At 38.0% G+C, this 18,746-nt stretch overlaps 1 protein-coding gene across 2 annotated transcripts in view; it reads left to right on the forward strand.

The window, feature by feature from the left end:
- The window catches only part of ADAMTS12 (ADAM metallopeptidase with thrombospondin type 1 motif 12), a 534,685-nt gene that overhangs the window by 435,610 nt on the left and 80,329 nt on the right, over positions 1-18,746 (forward strand). For both annotated transcript variants that reach the window (XM_020995368.2, XM_020995376.2), the window contains exons 17-18: positions 1,520-1,646; positions 13,655-13,865. In XM_020995368.2, coding sequence (XP_020851027.1) covers positions 1,520-1,646; positions 13,655-13,865 — 338 coding nt within the window. The remainder of the gene's footprint in view (positions 1-1,519; positions 1,647-13,654; positions 13,866-18,746) is intronic.

The following is an 18,746-nucleotide window of genomic DNA, read 5'->3' on the forward strand; positions in this document are numbered from 1 at the left end:
TTGAAATTAAAAATAACTTATATAATTGGTTCTTAGTTGAAAATGTATTTGATCCAAATCCCATTAATCATGAGATAGAAACATTTTTAGCCTCAAAGAGTATTTCTGTTAAGTAAATAAGAGAGAAAAATTGAGTATACATTTGGTACTTGTTAAGAAATAGAAAAATAGACCAGTGGAACAAATAGATAAATGAAAAAGAAATAATGGAACTCAACAACCCAATAATCCAAGAATATAAATTATTGGGAATGAATTCCCTATTCAATAAGGACTGATAGGAAAACTGGAACGCAGTTTGGCAGAAATTAGGTTTAAATCAACATATTATGCCACATGCCGCAACAAAGTCAAATAGATATACAACTGAATCCTAATAGTCCTACCACCAAAAAATTAGAAGAGAACCACCTCAGGGAATTTCTGCAGCTACGATTAGTCAGAGACTTCTTTGCCAAATAAGAGAAAGCAATAAACACAAAAGATAAAACAACTGATTTAACTGACATGAAATGGAAAAACATTTGCATTAATAAAATCAACAAAATTCAATCAGAAAGGAGGCAAAAAAATAGAAAAATATCTTTGCATGAGTTTGTAGTTTTTTTTTCCTTTGGCAGCTGGGTTGTCCCCTTTTAAAACAGCCTAAAATTGGGTTTACTTTTTTTTTTATCACATAGCTAATTCATTTTGAACTTGTAGTTCACTAAAACTCTAAGATCTTCTAGGTCTATGATTTAACTCACCAAGAACTTATGAAATACCTTCTCTATCCAGACACCATTCTAGACATTAAGGACATAGACAAAAAAAGAAACAAGCTGCCTTCAAGGAGATTACATTCCATTGGTGTAGAGGAATATATATAATATGTACATAGGCAAATTCAAGGTAGTTTGAGGAGGGAAGGAGCACTAACAACTTGGGGGGGGACATGTCATGGAATGAGAGAGATCAATTCCTTGATAAAACTTAGGAAGTACATTTTATTCCTCTCTGTATTCCCCCATGGTACCTGGGACAAGACTTTTACTTGTTTTGTTGATTTAAATAGCCACTTAAATATTCATAGCCAGGACCAAAACTTTTAAGAACCCACATGGGATTCTGCAGTTCATTTCCCTGCTTGGTAGCCACTTTATTGGAACATGTGACTGGGAATAATATCTATTTTTTTCTCATCCAAATTCTGTGTTTGTTTGGAAGTGTTAGCCATTATGTGTTTACATAGCTAATTTATCTGAGATAGACTGCAGTTATACCCCAGGGGACCAACTCAGAACTTTGGCTCTATCATTAGGGTCATAAATTAGAAATGTCATTTGTCATCCCTGTTGTAAAGGTTTATACACTCTTGTGATTTGAGAACAAGCATATTTCCATCAATAAAGAGAGTCTTCTTGTTAGCCACAAGCATGGCAGCCTGCTATGCCCATATTTGTTTGCTAGATGTAGAATAGAATTGTTTCAGATTTAATGCAGTTTTCAATATATGTGAGTCATTCTGCCTGTTTCTTAGGTATTCGCCGCCAGACTGCCCGCTGTATGAAGAAGGGGAAAGGCATGGTCAGAGCTACATTTTGTGACCCTGAAACCCAGCCTAATGGCAGGCAAAAGAAATGCTATGAAAGGAATTGTCCACCCAGGTAACATTGAATAATGTTGTGTCTCAGCTCATAAGAACCCATTGTCCAGAAAGCAACGTACAGTAGAAATTAGGATTTTCCATGGTTATAGTATCAGTTTCTGCAACAATATACAATTGAAAACAATGTCTCCCTAGGGAGTGAAATACGTATATAAAATAGAGTATGGCTGTGGTCTGGGTGTAATTATTTGGTAAGTATGAATCACAAAGTAATGTGGTAGGCAAAGCCTTGCAGATTTCTGGAAAACTACTTAGCAGGAGAATTTTAATCTTCTGGGCTACTTTAGGTATCACTTTCTTTGTAAAGACTTCCCTGATTCCCTTGGCTGAGAATGATCTTTCTCCTTCTAATTTTCTGAGAACATTTTATATCTTTTCTTTGTCCTCATCTTAATACATCCCTGGGATCACACAATGTGAAGCTGGATGCCACTTTAGTTATCATTTAGTCCAAACCTTCATTAATGAGGAGACAGAGATCTAGTAAGGTTAGATGGCTTATTCCAAGTCATATAGACAGTAAGTAGAAAATCTGAGATTTTCCCAGTAATACAATCTAAGATTTGGAAGGGATCTCTTTTTGTTGATATGTTTTATTTTTTCCAATCACATGTAAAAACAATTTTTAACATTTGATTTTGTAAAAATAATTTTTAACATCTTTAAAAAATTTTGAGTTCTAAATTCTCTTCCTCCTTCCCCCTCCACCTCATTCAGAAGATAAGCAATTTGATACAGATTATCATGTGCAATCATCAAAAACATATTTCCATATTAGTTATATTATAAAAGAAAACACAGACAAAAAAACCCAAGAAGAATGTGCGCATCACTTTGCATCAGTTCATGTATGTCTTTTAGAATCTCAAAGGCTTTCTGGTCCAATCACATGTGACCATGTGATCCCCTCTGTGATAACTGTTGAGAAGTGGGCACTCAACATTTGCTAGCTTCAAGCCCAAGGAAACCCATTCCTCTTTAGGATAGTACTAATTGCTAGGAATTTTCTCTCTACATCAAGCCTAAATCTGCCTTTCTACAACTTATACTCATTGCTCCTACTTCTGTGTGCTGGGGAAGAATAAATCTAATTCATTTTATGTATGAAAGCCTTATCTTATCCAGACTATAAATCTTGAGTAGCTTCAATCAGTCTTTTTAATGCTTGATCTTTCCCTCTTCTCACCATCCTGCTCATACTTTTCTGGGCATGTTCCAGCTTCTCTTTAGAACTGAACACAGTACTCAAGATGTATCCTTGAAAAGGCAGAGTGCAACAGAATAACTTCTTTATACAGTCTAGGTTTCCTTTCATAAAGCCTAAATTTAGTTTTGGAGGCTGCTGTGTTGCATTTAATTCATATGGAGCCTACAATTTTCTGAAACCAATTTACTTTCTCATATGACTGTGCCTCTCGGATTTGTTATTTGTGAAATTGATTATACTTTATGTTTATGGTGGTATTGTATATTGCAGAGAACTTCACATGTATGCCTATTAAATTTTATCTTTCTCAATTTGGTCCCTTAGTCTCCACCAAACAAATTCAATAAATGTTTATTAATGTCCATTGTGTTCAAGGCACTTATTGCCCACATATGATCATGCACTAAAATGTGTTTGTTGAATTTGTTAGGTGCTGGAAGACCATGCTGATATTCTTTCCATCTGAACTAATCTTCATGTCCTAGGATCCTAACTTTGTTATCCGATGCATTGGCTATCTCTCTCAGCTATTTGTCACTTATGTATATGACAAGCATTCCATCTACTCCTTTACCCAGGTCATTGATAAAAAATGTTAAATAGTTCAGGAACCCTGGAAATAATAGTCTTTGGTTTCACTCATTCAAACAATTCCAAATGCACTTAATCATGCTATTGTCCAGCCCCCCATCTTCTCCATCTTGTCAATCAATATGAAAGACTGTCAAATGCTTTGACGAAATTTAAATACAATATAATGTAGTATTAAATTGATCTACCAGTCTAGTTACCCTGTCAAAAGAGGAAATGAGGTTAGTCTGGAATGACCTTTCTTGAAGAAATCGCACTGGCTTTTAGTGATCACTGCTTCCCTTTCTAAATGTTCACAAGCCATCCTTTTAATTCTATGATCTAGGATTTTTCCAGAAAGAAAGTGAAGCCCATAGACCTCACATAGCACTTTCTTTGCATGTCTCACATGTATTAATTTGCAGTCATTTCTGTATGTGTCATGTCCCTGTATCAGAAAAAATAGCTAACATTTATAAAAGCACTTTTAGGTTTGCAAGAACTTTTACATATATTGTCTTCAGACTTTAAGATCCCCAAGGACAGGGTCTGTGTCTTACCTAAACATTTTTTCTCTTAGTGCTTAGCACAGTATTCTACACACATTAAATATTTAACAAATTATTCTCTCCAATGTTTGTGTCTGACATTCATTAAAACAAATTTGTTGCATTGAGTTGATTTTAAGATCAGTTACAGAATCATAGGAATTAAAACCAGATATGCTTTAGATATAATCTAGTCCAATTCACTCATTTTATAGATGAGAAAACTGAGGCCCATAGAGATTAGGTGATTTTTTGCAAAGCCAAATAGTTATTATTGTAGGTAGAGTTAAGATTCAAACCTGGGTCCTCTCTCATCAACAGCAATAGCTTCATAAATAAACATTTGTTGAACTCCTGCTTTGTATAAGGCACTGTGTTAGAGGCTGAAGACATAAATGTTAGACATAGTCCATTTCCTCATACAAGATAAAATATATATATGAAAACTAACCAATAGCAAGGGAAAAAAGCATACTTTTTGCTTTAGGATGACTATTCAACTATAGAAGGATCTGTGGCTTACTTCCAATGAATAATCAATCTACTCTCAACCATTGATGACTAAGAACTGAGCATCATTCTTTAAAGATTAATTTTTTAGGCTTTAAATTTAAAAATATTAAACTTTCTTTTTTTCTTATGAGTGTAACAGCAATCAAACACAAGCCTTTAGTGAGAAAGAAGACTGAATAAGAAATTGTCTGCTTCTCTAATGGATGGTTTCTTTTTTAAGAATAGCAATCCAAAAGTGGAATGGGCTGCATTGGGAGATAGTGAATTCCCTATGTTCTTCTGCATCCCAGGTCTGTGCTCTTTCTACTATGTAGGAACATAAATCTAGAGTTTCAAAGACCTTAAAGGTGATGTAGTCTGACCCCCTTACTTCGTACAATTGAGGTTATGGCCAGAGAGGTTAAGTAAATTGCCTAGGGTAATTCAGCTAGTAATTGTCCAAGGCAGGATTTGAACCCAAATCTTCCTGACTCCAGGTTCAGCATTCTATCATGATGTTTTCAAGGAACTTCCAAAGCAGTGGATCAGAGTACAAACTGATAACCCACGGATCTTGTAGATACTTTGTTCTTTCTACATGCCTCTCTAGTTCCTTGTTGTCAGAGCATCTTGAGAACAAGGACATTAAATCTTCCCACAGAAATGCTCTCCAATTAAGCATTAAGCATTTTAAATCAGATCAGTCTTTTGAAATGGACCAGCTTTTCTGCCCCTTATAAGGAGAAAGGAAGCTCTACTAATTACAATGAAAAAGCTAATGGGTCCTAAATAGGAATTGTGTTCCATGGCAACGCACCTCCACTCCTGCAAGAACACCTGGGTTTTTTTTCCCCTTGATTAGTAGATAATTAATCATGTTTATAGCTGTATCTTCTACACTATTTTACTATGATCCTCAGAGGAAAAAGAAAAGAATAGTAGCAAGCATTTATACAGTGCTATAAGGTTTAGCAATGCATTTTAATTTTATATTGTTTGATTCTTACAACACTGTGAAGTAAGTACAATTATTACTCCCCATTTTACGGATGAGATAATTTAGGCTGAGGAAGGTTAAGTAACTTTAACAGCTAGTAAATATCTGAGGCAGAATTCCAATGCAAGGCTTCTTGATCCCAAGGCTAGAGTTCTAACCACTGAACCATCTGACTCAAAGAAAATGAAAAACAAAAGCCCAGCACCTCATGTATTAGTCATTTTTGTTGTGTGATAAGTGTATTTTTCCCCAACCCTACCTCTAGAATATCTTGATCTTCAAGAAATGAGTATTAAAAATAGCATTGAAGGACAAGGCTATAAAGTGACTTGATAAGTCCTAAATTTCTACCACCTAACACTTTCCTGTTTTTCTTAGGACCAGTTACTTTTCCCTTCATAATATTCTCCACCTTCTGAATGCCTGTGCACAGCCTAGGTTATTCAAGAGTACCTGTCTTACCTCCCCTACAAGATTAAATGTCCTTGAGGGCCAGGACATCTTCTTGTTGTCCCCATGCCCCAAAGCATTCAGCTCAGTGCCTTGCTTACAGTGGCAATACCTATTGGTTGAACAAGTAAATTGACCAATAGCTGTCAAAGATCAAAAAATTAGTAGAGTATGCTTGATTGGACAAGTCTCTCCTTAGCCTAAGGACTTATTTACTTAACAGATAAATTCATTTTTTATTGGAGGGAGGTTGTGCATCTAAATGGTGTTTGCTGAGCCTCCAAAAGTAATAAATCATGTTTGGAGATTTTTTTTATGTCTTGGGGTGTGGTTCAAATTTAGTTAAGCAAGTGGATTTGGGGTCCCATGACACCAACTAAAAGAAGTAAGTTCAGATAGTTGTTTGAACTGTATGTGGACACAGGCTGAGTTGTGGTCTTATTTATTTCTATCCAGATATATTTATTTTATTGGTATCTGTCAATCCGAAAGAAGGTTGACTGAAAGATGAAAGCTCATTTCAGGTGGGAGGGGGAGGTATGTACATGATGGCTTCATGGTGTGCAGATGATTGAAAAGTAGGGTTAGAGGCCCGTTCCAGGCAGGATTAGTCAAAAGCTATCTTATTAAAGCTAGGAAACCCAGAGGTGGATTCAAATCATGAACAGACCAGATTAATATGTACTAAAAAGTTCACAGCAAGAAAAATCAATTAGAAATAAGTTTTATGGATCAGACTGTGTATGAATTCAGTGTAATTTGATAAGTATTTAACAAGTGCCTACTACATAGAAGACTTGGTGCTAGAATACTAAGGATATAGTCAAGAAAAAAAAAATTGTGCAATTCCCATGGGGAAAGAGCTTGCCATCCAGTTGGGGAATATGACATATACTCCAATAAGTATCATACAAGGTAGGATGTGATCAAAGCCAAGGAAAGACCCAAACAGAAGGCCTGGGAATATTTGAGAAGATAAAGAATCCTTCCAGCTGAAGTGGGGATGAGGGAGGTGAGCTGGGGAGGCTCAGGGAAGGCTTCATAGGGGAAGGTGGCCCCTGGTCTGGGGGACTCCTTGAAGAAAGAGGATTTTAAGAAGCACAAATTTGGAGGGAATGTGTTTTAGGCATCTCACAGTCTAGAAAAATACATAGCATAGTCTATACATGAAAAGCCCTGTTCCGAGTTTTATATTTTTGCAGAATTTAAAATAACATTGTGCTTATATTTTGTTGTGTAAAATGGAAGAAAATTGCATTGAATAAGCCTCTGGGGTTGGAAAAAAGAGGACATAGCACAAGATTGGGCAAAAGGTAATATTTCGGTTAAGATGAAACATTGTGAGGGAAAGTGAATGATGGAAATATCCCTAGGAAGGTTTTTTGGAGCAAGATTGCAGCAAATCTTAAATGTCAGGCTAAGGTTTGTGGGGTTTTTTCCCACAGGCAATAGGGATCCACTGATAAATGTTGAGTGGGGAGTGATATGGACAATGAACTGAAATGAATATAATTATAGCAGCTGGGTGAAAGATGGATTGGAGAAGGGAGAGTCTGGAAGTGAAGAATCTTTTAAAGTATTCTAGGAGATAAATGATAACGAATGGAATTACTTTGGTGGCTGTTTGAGTGTAGAGATAGGGGATAAGGCTGAGCAGTGATATAAAAGATCCTTATCTTTAGAGTCCCAGAAAGAGAGTCAGCAGTGCTAAATGATTTAGACTCAAGGACTGAGAAAAGGACTTGTTGAAGAATGATGATCATCCTAATAATTAGTATTTATGGAACATATTAAGACTTGAAAAGAATTTTACATACATTATCATATTTAATCTTCATAACAATCTGGTGAAGGTGGATGTTATTGTTATCAGCGTTATACCAGTAAGGAAACTGAGGCTTAAAGGGATTAAATGCCATACCCAAGATGATATGGCTTTTAAATGTCTAAGACAGAATTTGAACTCAGGTTTTCCTGGCTCCAAGGCCAGCACTCTACATTACCCTGCCAAGCTTTTCAGTTGTTTCAGTAGTATCTAACTCTTCCTAATCCCATTTGGAGTTGGGTTTTTTTGGGGGGGTTGGCAAAGATACCTGAGTAGTTTGCCATTTCCTTCTCCAGCTCGTTTTACAGATGAGAAAACTGCAGCAAACAGGGTAAAGTGACTTGCCCACGGTCACACAGCTAGTAAGTGTCTAAAGCCAGATTTGAACTCAGGAAGATGTCTTCCCCACTCCAGGCCTAGCATTCTATGCACTATGGCACCACCTAGGTGCCATGCTACTACCTCTCTAAGATGTGCTGATTATATTAACATACATTTTTATGTTGTTTTTGTTTGTTTGTTTCACCTAGAACTATAGTTCATCATCATAGGGAATTTCTAGTCCACTCTAGGTAAACAGTTGCCTTGGGTCACTGAGAGTAATTAATGTGTATCAGAAGCAGAATCTGAACCCAGGTTTTCTTGATGCCAAGGCCAGATCTCTATCCACTGTATCACTGTGTCTTTTTTCTTGTACTACATGTTTCATAAGATGTTAATATAAGTTAATAGTTAGAAGCCATTTCTTCTACAACATACATAATGATATTCCCTCAAGTGCCCTAATTTCCCAATTCACTCTTTCCCATTCACCCATTCCACTTTAGCTACACAGAAACATGAATATACCTTTGATGTTGTCATCACCCATATGTTCCACTTCTGTGGTCATGAACTCTGAAATGCTTTTTCAAATTTTGATCATAATCTTTTATCATTCCAGCTTTCCCTCTGCCCAATGACCCCCTAGCCCTGTTTTTCATTCTTACAGTGACTTCCAATTCCTCCACTTCTCAGTTCTTACCTCTTTTCCAGTTATGTTCTTCTCCCTTCCATATCTCTACTCCTTGTTGAACCCATTCAAGCTTACACTATCCTCTACACTCAAGTTATATACTATTCTACTCACACCAGATGTGATAGTCCTCCTTGAACACCCCATACACCACTTTTCAGGGCTACTCCTCCACCTTTGGTGTCCACCTCTCACCCGATTCTCCCCCTGTGACTCTAAGAAGCTGTAGAATGCGTGGCGGCCACACCCTGGCAAAACTGTCTCTGCAGATGGGCTAACCCAGGTTGAGAGTAACCAATGGGTCTCAAAGCAATTGGTGAGTTAGAGGAACGTCTACCTCAAGCATGTGAAGACTTTCCCTGGCAGAATGGGCAGATGAGAACAATTTGTTCCAGTGGCCACGAAGGTGGATGAAGCGGGTGCCGTGGAGTGCTTAGAGTTTGGTCAGACGTGGAAGGCACCAAGATCATCCACTGCGTCCTGGGCCATCACCAGCTGCCTTGATTTTGGTCCTGCCACTGGATTTGGATGAAGCTGGAAGAGCAGCTCTGCCTCACTTAAATCTAGTTTATGAGGAAGTCAAGGGATAGCTCATGATGTCATTAGTCCTCTTCAAAACTAAGGGACCAACAACAGCTACTCCACTCGCCTAGGCGGTGCAATGGCTAGTGTGCTGGGTCTGGAGTCAGAAAGACCCGAGTTCAAATGTAATCTCAGGCGCTTAACAGCTGTGTGACCCTGAGCAAGTAACTGTCGAATGGGGATAATAAGTCATTGTGAAAATATAATAATATAATGACAGTTATTATAAAGTTCTTAGCAGAACACCCGGCCCATAGTAGGTACTATATAAATGCTTATTCTTCCCTTCTTTCCTTTGAGCCCCTTGTTCCCCTATCCTATTGCCAATCTTGCCTTGATAAACCTCAATCTTAGATTACTCCCACTATCCTCTGTCTTTACTCCTATTCATACACTACTAAATCAAGTTGGAGAAAATCATTAAATCATAATGATTTATGGACCCACTACAAATTTGTGTCATGTGATTTCAATAGTGCCTTTGTTTGTTTCACATGGATCTATAACTTCATCATCGTAGGGAATTTCTAGTCCATTCTAGTTGCCGTGGGTCCCGTAGGGTTTATAAACAGCTTGCCTCTGATAATTAATGTGTGTCAGAATCAGAATCTGAACCCAGATCTTCTTGATGCCAAGGCCAGATCTCTATCCACTCTATCACTTATGGCCCCCAATCATTTCACTACCCCATTCACCACACGGACTATTCCAAACCTTTTCATCCCTCCTCAAGAATCCCATGGTACCCCCTATGACTTTGGTAATAAAGACAATATTATATACAAAGAAGTATTGATGTCAAAGTAGCTTTCCTGCTTAGGGATGGGGAATTTTTGTTCCTACAAATGTTTCTCAGTCTAGTCTCCCCACACAGTGTCTGCAACCTGATGAAGCCTAATGTATTGCCTTTCATGTAAAGAAACTCAGATGACTTTACCTGCACTTTTTCATAAGTTTCCTGAAATAGAGGCTATAGGAGTGAAGTGGAAGACAGAAAGGGTAAGATGGATGGCAGCCAGGAAAGCCCTCTTTTTCTCCTTATCCCTGTCAGAAAGATCTCATGGTGTAAAGAAAGGGGATAATTTTTCATCTTTAGACTAGTGACAAGCATGTGCAAAGTGTCCATCACAGTATGGAGGAAATACCAGGAAGAGAAGACAAGGAGGTCCATTATCGCTTCTCACGGACACAGCCCAGCAGAGAGTAATTAGATAAGTCAGGAATTCAGTCAGCCCAGATTAAGAAGCAGCCAGAATGACATTTCCTATATTCAGCAATGTGCTTAGATTCCTGGGAAAATGTCAAAGGTAGAACAAAGTAATTAAATTAGTAAAGGAGATATTAGTTCAGTTTCACATCACACAGTTCCATATATTAATTTTTTGTCAGTATGTGGCACCCAGATTTTCCAACACTGAGAGAAAAGCAAGTGATCTCATTTGCTGAGAAATTTTAACCCCTGCCCCAAAGCAAAATTTCTTCAAAAGGCTATGGCTTTTAAAAAATGACTACATTTTTGGAGGCATTGATTGTTTTTCTCTGTAATTTTTGGCCAAGGTCTTAAATTGTAGTGAAGTCATAGAACTCACAGCTAACAATAATAATAATAATAATACCTAGCATTTATATTGTACTGTGAAGCACTTTACTTGTGTTATCTTAATTGATCCTCAAAACAATTCTATAAGGTAAGTACAATTATGATCCCCATTTTACAGATAAGGAAACTGAGGCTGAAAATGTTATGATATTTGCTCAGAGTTACACAGCTAATATAAATATCCAAGGCAAGATTTGAACTCTGCCTATGAGCAAGACTTTTAATTTCCCTGAGCCTCAGTTCCCTCATTTGTAAAATGATGAGGTTGGACTAAATGGTCTCAGAAATGTCTTCCAACTCAATTTAATTCAACTCAATAAACTTTTATTAAGGGGCTACTGTGTGCCAAGCATTGTTGCTAAGTGCTGGGGATACCAAAAAAAAGCTGAAAGACGGTGCCTGTCCTCAAGGAGCTTATAATCTGATGGGATAGACAACATGCAAACAATTACATGCCAAGCAAACTATATGCAGGATAAATAGGGAAATAATTCAAAAGGAGGAAAGGGCTGGAATTAAGAGGCATTGGGGAAGGCTCTCTATGGCAGCTGGAATTTTAGTTGGGACTGAAAGAAAGCCAAAGGATATTAGTCAGCAAAGGGAGAACTTTCACGATATAGGGGACAGCCAGAGAACCTCTAGATGGATGACCTTACAACCCAATATCTAAGTCTCTTCTAGCTTTCTATTTGTGACCCTCTGATTTTCTACCTGCACATATATCAGCGGAGGTGTCAGTGTGCAGTTTTAGGGACAATAGACAAAACGTAGAGAAAAGAAGGGAAGGCAGTCAGTGTGTATAATGAGCTCCTGAATAGTCAAGAATTAACCACCACATTGATGGCATCATGATCAAGTAGGAAAAACAACAAAGACTAGACTGAGAATGAGGCAGCTTGGGGGTACAATGGATAAAACACTGAACCTAATGTTAGGAAGACCTCAGTTCAAATATGGCCCCAGATACTTACAGCTGCTTCTCTACTGCCTGCAAGCATGCCCATGTCTCCACTATCCTCAAAAAACCCTCACTTGAGTCATCCTTCCCTGCTAGCTATCATCCTACATCTTCTTTCTTTCATGAATAAACTCCTTGAGAAGACTGTATATAATAGGTGTTTTTCACTCTATTCTTGACTCTATAGTCTGGTTTCTGAAACTATTCTCTTCAAAGTTACTAATGATCTCTTATGGCCAAATCTAATTGACTTTTTTAATCCTCACCCTCTTGACCTTTCTGTAACGTTTGACACAGTCAGTAACTCTCTTCTTGACATTTTCTTCTTTCTAGGTTATCATGGCACTACTATATCCTGGTTCTCCTTCATATCTGACTGTTCCTTCTCAGTTTTCATTGGTGGGTCCTTATCCAGGTCACATCTGCTTTCCTATGGGGCTCTGTCCTGTGCCCTCTTCTCTTCTCTCTTTACCATTTGACTTAGTGATCTCATCAGTTCTCATAAATTAAATTATCATCTCTAAGATTTATTTATCCAACTCTAATCTCTTTTCTGACTTCTGATCTAATATCTCCAACTGCCTATTGGGCATCTTGAACTGGATGTCTCATAGGGATCCTAAACTCAACATGTCGAAAACTGAACTCATTATCTTTTCCCCAAAACCTACCCCCTTCCAAACTTCCCAATTCCCCTTGAGGTCACCACTATCTTCTCAATTATCTGAGTTTGCACCCTTGGTGTCTGCCTTGACTCCTCTCCCATTAAGACTGCACTTGAAGATCTCTGGTGAGGGGAAAGCTATGGTTTCCTGAGGCAGATGCTTTAGGATGGCTCTCATTGTGAGGAAATATTTCCTCATATTAAACATCTGCCTCTCTGCTCCTAGTTATACCCTCTAGAGCCAGAAAAATAAATTTATTCCTTCTTCTATTTGACTGCCTTCCAAATATTTAAGAAGGCAATTATGTCCCCCTCCCCCAATGTCTTTTCTTCTCTGGGCTACTTGTCACCACTTCTTTCAAGACTCTTTGCTATCTTGCTTAAACTCTTATGAATCTTTCCCATTTCCCATATCCTTAAAATGTGGCACCCAGAACTGAGTACAGCACTCCAAATGTGGCCTGACCATGGCAGATTTCAGGAGAACTATCACCTTCCTAGGTTTAAATATTACACCTCCATTAACACAGCTGAAGACCTACTTAGCTATTTTTGGCTATCACTCTCAACTCACATTGAACTTATAGTGTGCTAAAAGCCTCAGATCTTTTTCAGATCAACTGATATTTATCTATACATGCTCCATCTTGTAGCTCTGAAGTTGAGCTTTTGAACTGTGTAACTTTAAATTTATTCCTACTGTATTTAATGCTATTAGATTGAACCCATTTTTCTAGCCTATCAAGATATTTTTTAATCCCTAATCAGTCATCCACTATGTATAATATGCCTTCAAGTTTTGGGTGCAAATTTTATAAGTATATTATATATGTCTTTATCCTACTCACTGTAAAATATGCTAAGTAGGACAGGACCAACAGCAAATTCCTAGAGGATTCCACTTCTTCTCATTTCAAAGCAGACCGTTAATGACTATGTCTTGCCCACATCACTCCATTTTTTTCCACAAGATTAGAATGAGAAACTTCCAAGTATTCATGAATTTATATAATTGTATTTCATATTTGTTTTCTTTTAAGTACATAGAACTGGATGTATTTTGTAATTTTTCAAAAATTGCCACGAATTTCCTTGTAGGTGGTGGGCAGGAGAATGGCAGGCCTGTTCAGCAACCTGTGGACCTCAAGGAGAGAAGAAACGGACAGTGTTGTGTATTCAGACAGTGGGCTCTGATGAGCAAGCCCTTCCTGCTAAAGACTGCCATCATCTGCTTAAGCCAAAGGCTCTCATTTCCTGCAACAGAGATGTCCTGTGTCCATCCGATTGGACAGTGAGCAACTGGAGTGAGGTAAGCTGAGCCATATGAGCCAAGGATTTTACCAGAGGTCTAGGTGGTCCTTCTCTACAACCAAACCCCAGATCAGGGTTGGGGAACCTGTAGCCTTGAGGCCACATATGGTCTTCTAGGTCCTTGGGTGTGGCCTTTTGACTGAGTCCAAGTTTTACAGAACAAATCCTTTTATTGAGGGGATTTGTTCTGTGAAGTTTGGATTCAGTCAAAGGGCTACACTTGAGGACCTAGAGGGACACATGTGGCCTTGAGGCCACAGGTTCCCTACCCCTGCCCCAAATGATCAATGCTCAGAAAACTGAGGCAATGGTGATGTGACCTTCTTCCCCTCCTCCTTCTTTCCCCATCCACGTCGTATTACTACCAATTCTTAAGCTGGGTTTGTTGTCCACTAATAAGGCTTAGTACTTCCCAGTGGTATTTGTATATTCATGATGGACTCTTGAAAATTGACAGTCTCTGAAATTCTAAAAAAGAAACTATAATGGTATAATGACAAGGAACAGAAGTGACCTTTGGGTGTAGGAAATCTAACATCCTCTTCAATCATCTCTTTATTGTAGGCAGTCTCCTATTCTACCTAGGTTTCAGGGGGTATGCCAGTCTGACAAAGCTTTTAGTCATACTCTTGGAAGGAATGAAGGTGACATTGCATAGAGCCAGAACGTATCTTTTTTTTTTTGTATTATCATTCTAGTTGTAGGATTAATTATCTGGAACAAGTAATTCAGAAACAATCAGATACAAGTTTGTCCTCAGAAAAGAATTTCTTCCAGCCACCTTCTAGACTGGCATCCTAAGACTTCGGTTGATTCCCAAGGTCAGCTTTGTCGCCATAAGGATCAGAGGCCATTATTGCCTCCAGTTCTGTTGCTGGGCATACATGCCATGCCTGACTGCCACCAAGTTAGTTAATAACTGCAAAGATGACTTGAAATGATGTGATTAAATTGTTTTAAGAAACAGACCATATTATACATATTGAAATGAGGTCATTATCTTAGAAATCAGTACATGCTTCTTCAAGGCAGTAATGCTCCCCCTGCTTAGTGCTACAATAAATCACATTTAGCAAGGTAATGAGAACTGTCTACCAGGCACATAATAAGAATTTATTTCCATGGTGAGCTAGGGTTTGGAAAGTACTTTCACCATAAGAACCCTCTGAGCTATGTAGTACAAGTATCTTTTACAGATGAAGAAACTGATAATCTAAAGCAGACCAGTGGCCACATTGGAAAAAAAATTATTAAAAGATTATTCTGCTCAGCTCTACCAGGCATAATGAGGAATTGTTGGTTAAAGTTACAGAATGCCAGCTGTGTGACCCTGGGCAAGTCACTTAACCCCAATTGCCTAAAAAAGAAAAAAACAAAAACAAAAAAACAATAAAGTTACAGAATGGCAAATTTAGACTTGCTATTAGTAGGGAAAACTTAGTAACAATTAGACATATTAAAAAGTGAAATGAACAACCCTGACACTGGAGGTCTTCATGCATAGACTGGATGGTTTCTTTGTCAGTGTGTTGTAGAGTGGATTCTTGCTGGGTTATGCATTGGGTGAGGTCCCCTCCAATTTTTTTGGCATTTTGAGGCTTGCCCAGGATCATACCCTCAGGAGTTGTCACACTTTTCCAGCAAGTTACAAATGTACTGGCCTGTAACCTCATTTATAATCTTTCTCAGGTTGTATTCTCCACATTCTAAAAATCCATTTCTGCTTTGGTTGTATGTGCCGTTACTCAACATTCTTAAACTCTACAAACCCAGGACACTGGTTCATTTAATCTCTGTGAGTGATCTTGAAGTCAAAAATATATATCAAGAAATAAACCCTCCAGCTAATGCAGAAATGCATGTCCCAATGCGTCATTGCTGGGCCAGAGCATCCTTTCTGTAGTTGCTGGGAGAGTCTGAATGTGAAGATTGGCCAGGTTAGCATACTTCCCTGCTGACCCAGAGGGCTGCGAATAACCATGTTGTCAACCTAAGGCCAAATGAGGTATTGCAACTAGTCCATTAAATCTATTTATCCAAAATATGCCAAGGCTGCTTGTAAGGCAGTTAATCATGCCTGTCATGCAGAGTTCACTAATTGTAAGAGTCACTAGCGGTTTTTTAAAAATTGCAGATTCTGTTGTTGAATTCTTCACACTGTATTTGTGTACAAGATGTACAGAATGACTTACTTTAGCCTGATAAGTGGCCTGACACATGCTGGTATCTATGTACTTCCTACTATAGGTTTGCTACTATGTTGTTAGAGGGATATCTTTACCTATGGTTTGGCTTTCATCTGTCACAGTTGAATGTAAATAATAACAAATACATTTATTAAATAATGCCACTATTCTTTTTTAATTTATAACATAAAGATGTCTATGGAAGGACATACACATGGATAGACCTGGCCTTCCCATTTCCCACCTGCCATTCTCCTAATCCATCATTGTAGACTGGTAAATAATAGGTACATTGTCAGAGGAAGAACTTGAATGATGCAGGTCTTCCTGACTTCTAAGCTACGCACTCACAGCTTCACACTGTTCTATGTTGGTGGGGAAAGTTTCCATGCTGGGAGCTGCTTAGATCAAAGAAAGCATGAGTCTGGACTAGAGATAGACTAACAGAATCTTCAGTTACTTCCCAAGAACCAATTGAATGGCCACTGTTACTGCCACCATTCTTTGTTGTCTTAGCCTTAGACAAACTTGTGGCATTCTGCTCAGTCTGTGTCCTGGCACTGCTTAACAATTTCACCAGGATGTTCATATTTGAATTAAGATTGTTTGAAGGCAAGTCATTTAATTGCCCATTCAATTCAATTTCAATTCAGTAAGCATTTACGAAGCACCTACCATGTGCCAGGCATTGAACCCCAAGCACTGGGGATACAAATAAGAAAAAGAAAGCAGTCCCAGTCTTCAAGGAGCTTATAATCTAATAGGGGAAGACAATACAGAAGGAAGCTAGAAAGGGAGGGAAAACGTTGGGTAGTACAGGAGTGAAGGGAGGGGACAGGCATCTTGTTGAGTTGCGTTCAACACAATCAGAGTTGCAAATGGAAGTGGAGCATGAATTGGAAAGTTTAGATCCTGCCATCTATAAAGGAAAGCTTTAAAAGCTATTGAATTTATTGTTCAAGTTTATTATTTATTTATTTTAACATTCCCTTTTTTTATTTTGAGCTTCAAATTTTCTCCCTCCAGCCCCTCCCAGACTCATTGAGTAGGGCAAGCAATATGATATGAATTATACATATCATGCAAAGTCATGCAAAATGTATTTATATATTAGCCATATTGCAAAAAAAAGCAAGAAAAATGAGGCAAAAAATTATACTCAGAGTTCATCAGTTCTCTCTCTGGAGGTGGATAGCATTTTTTATCATGAGTCCTTTGGAATTGTCTTGGATTATTATATTGATCAGAGCATCTAAGTCTTCCATGGTTGGTCATCATTACAATATTGCTGTTACTATGTACAACGGTTTCCTGGTTCTGCTCACTTCACTGTGTATCAGTTCTTATAAATCTTCCAGGTTTTTCTAAAATCATCCCTCTCGCAATTTCTTGTAGCATAATAGAATTTCATCACAATCATATACCACAACTTGTTCAGCCGTTCCTCAATTGATGAGTATCCCTTCAATTTCCAATTCTTTGCCATCTTAAAAAGACCTGCTATAAATGGTTTTTGTATATATAGGACCTTCTCCTTTTTCTTTGAGCTCCTTGGGATACAGACCTAGTAGGGGTATTGCTGGGTCATAGATATGGACAGATTTATAGCCCTTTGGGCATAATTCCAAATTGTTGTCCATAATATTTGGATTAGTTCACAATTCCACCAACAGTGCATCAGTATCCCTTTTTTCCACATCCACTCCAGCATTTGTTATTTTCCTTTTCTGTCATGTTAGCCACTCAGGTAAGGGTGAGGTGATATCTCAAAGATGTTTTAATTTGGGTTTCTCTAATCAGTACTGATTCAGAGCATTTTCATATGACTACAGATAACTTTGATTTTTTTATTCTAAAAACTGCCCCTTCATATCCTTTGACCACTTATCAATTGAAGAATGGCTAATAGTTTTATAAATTTGGCTTAGTTTTCTACATATTTGGTAAACAAAACCTTTATTTGTGAAACTGGCTGTAAAAATTCTTTCTTTTAGTTTCCTGCTCTCCTTCTAATTTTGGCTACATTAGTTTTGTTTTTGCATAAACTTTTTAATTTAATGTAATCAAAAGTATCCATTGTGCTTCTCATGATCCTTTCTATATCTTGTTTAGAAAAGCCATTGAATTTTAAAGTCTATTAAATTGACCTTTTAATTTCACTCACTTTCTTAAATAACAATTGACTGGATCCAGGCAGGGTCTCAGTTGGGTTGGCCCTTCCCCCATGAGATATCCAGTTCACTTTCCTTTTTCTGTTGTTATATGAACCACCTGATTACCTCATTGATCCTATGGTTGACAGGTTTTGGTAGTGGGAGGGAAGGGCTCCTGGTTTAACTGAATCTAAGTAGTGCAATGAATAGAGCCATGAATCAGGAAGACCTGAGTTCAAATGCAGCCCCACTTTCTACCTGTGCAGTGGTGGGCAAGTCACTTAGCTGCTGTCTGCCTCAGTTTCCTTATCTGTAAGATAGTGATAATAATAGCATCTGCCTCCTATGTTATTGTGAGGACCAAATTAGACTAGCTGTCATCATCATTAATGTTGTTGTTGTTATTATTATTATTTGGAGAGTTGGGCCACCAGAGGAAGGTATGCATAGAGTTGACAGGCACCAGAGAAATAAGAATTCTATTGGATCTCCAGGGGGGCAGGACTTGCTCTTGTCTTTAGCTGGTAGAGTAGGTCCATT

The sequence above is a fragment of the Phascolarctos cinereus genome, unplaced genomic scaffold (genome assembly GCF_003287225.1).
Source record: "Phascolarctos cinereus isolate Bilbo 61053 unplaced genomic scaffold, phaCin_HiC Scaffold_4;HRSCAF=312, whole genome shotgun sequence".
Taxonomy (NCBI): Eukaryota; Metazoa; Chordata; class Mammalia; order Diprotodontia; family Phascolarctidae; genus Phascolarctos; species Phascolarctos cinereus.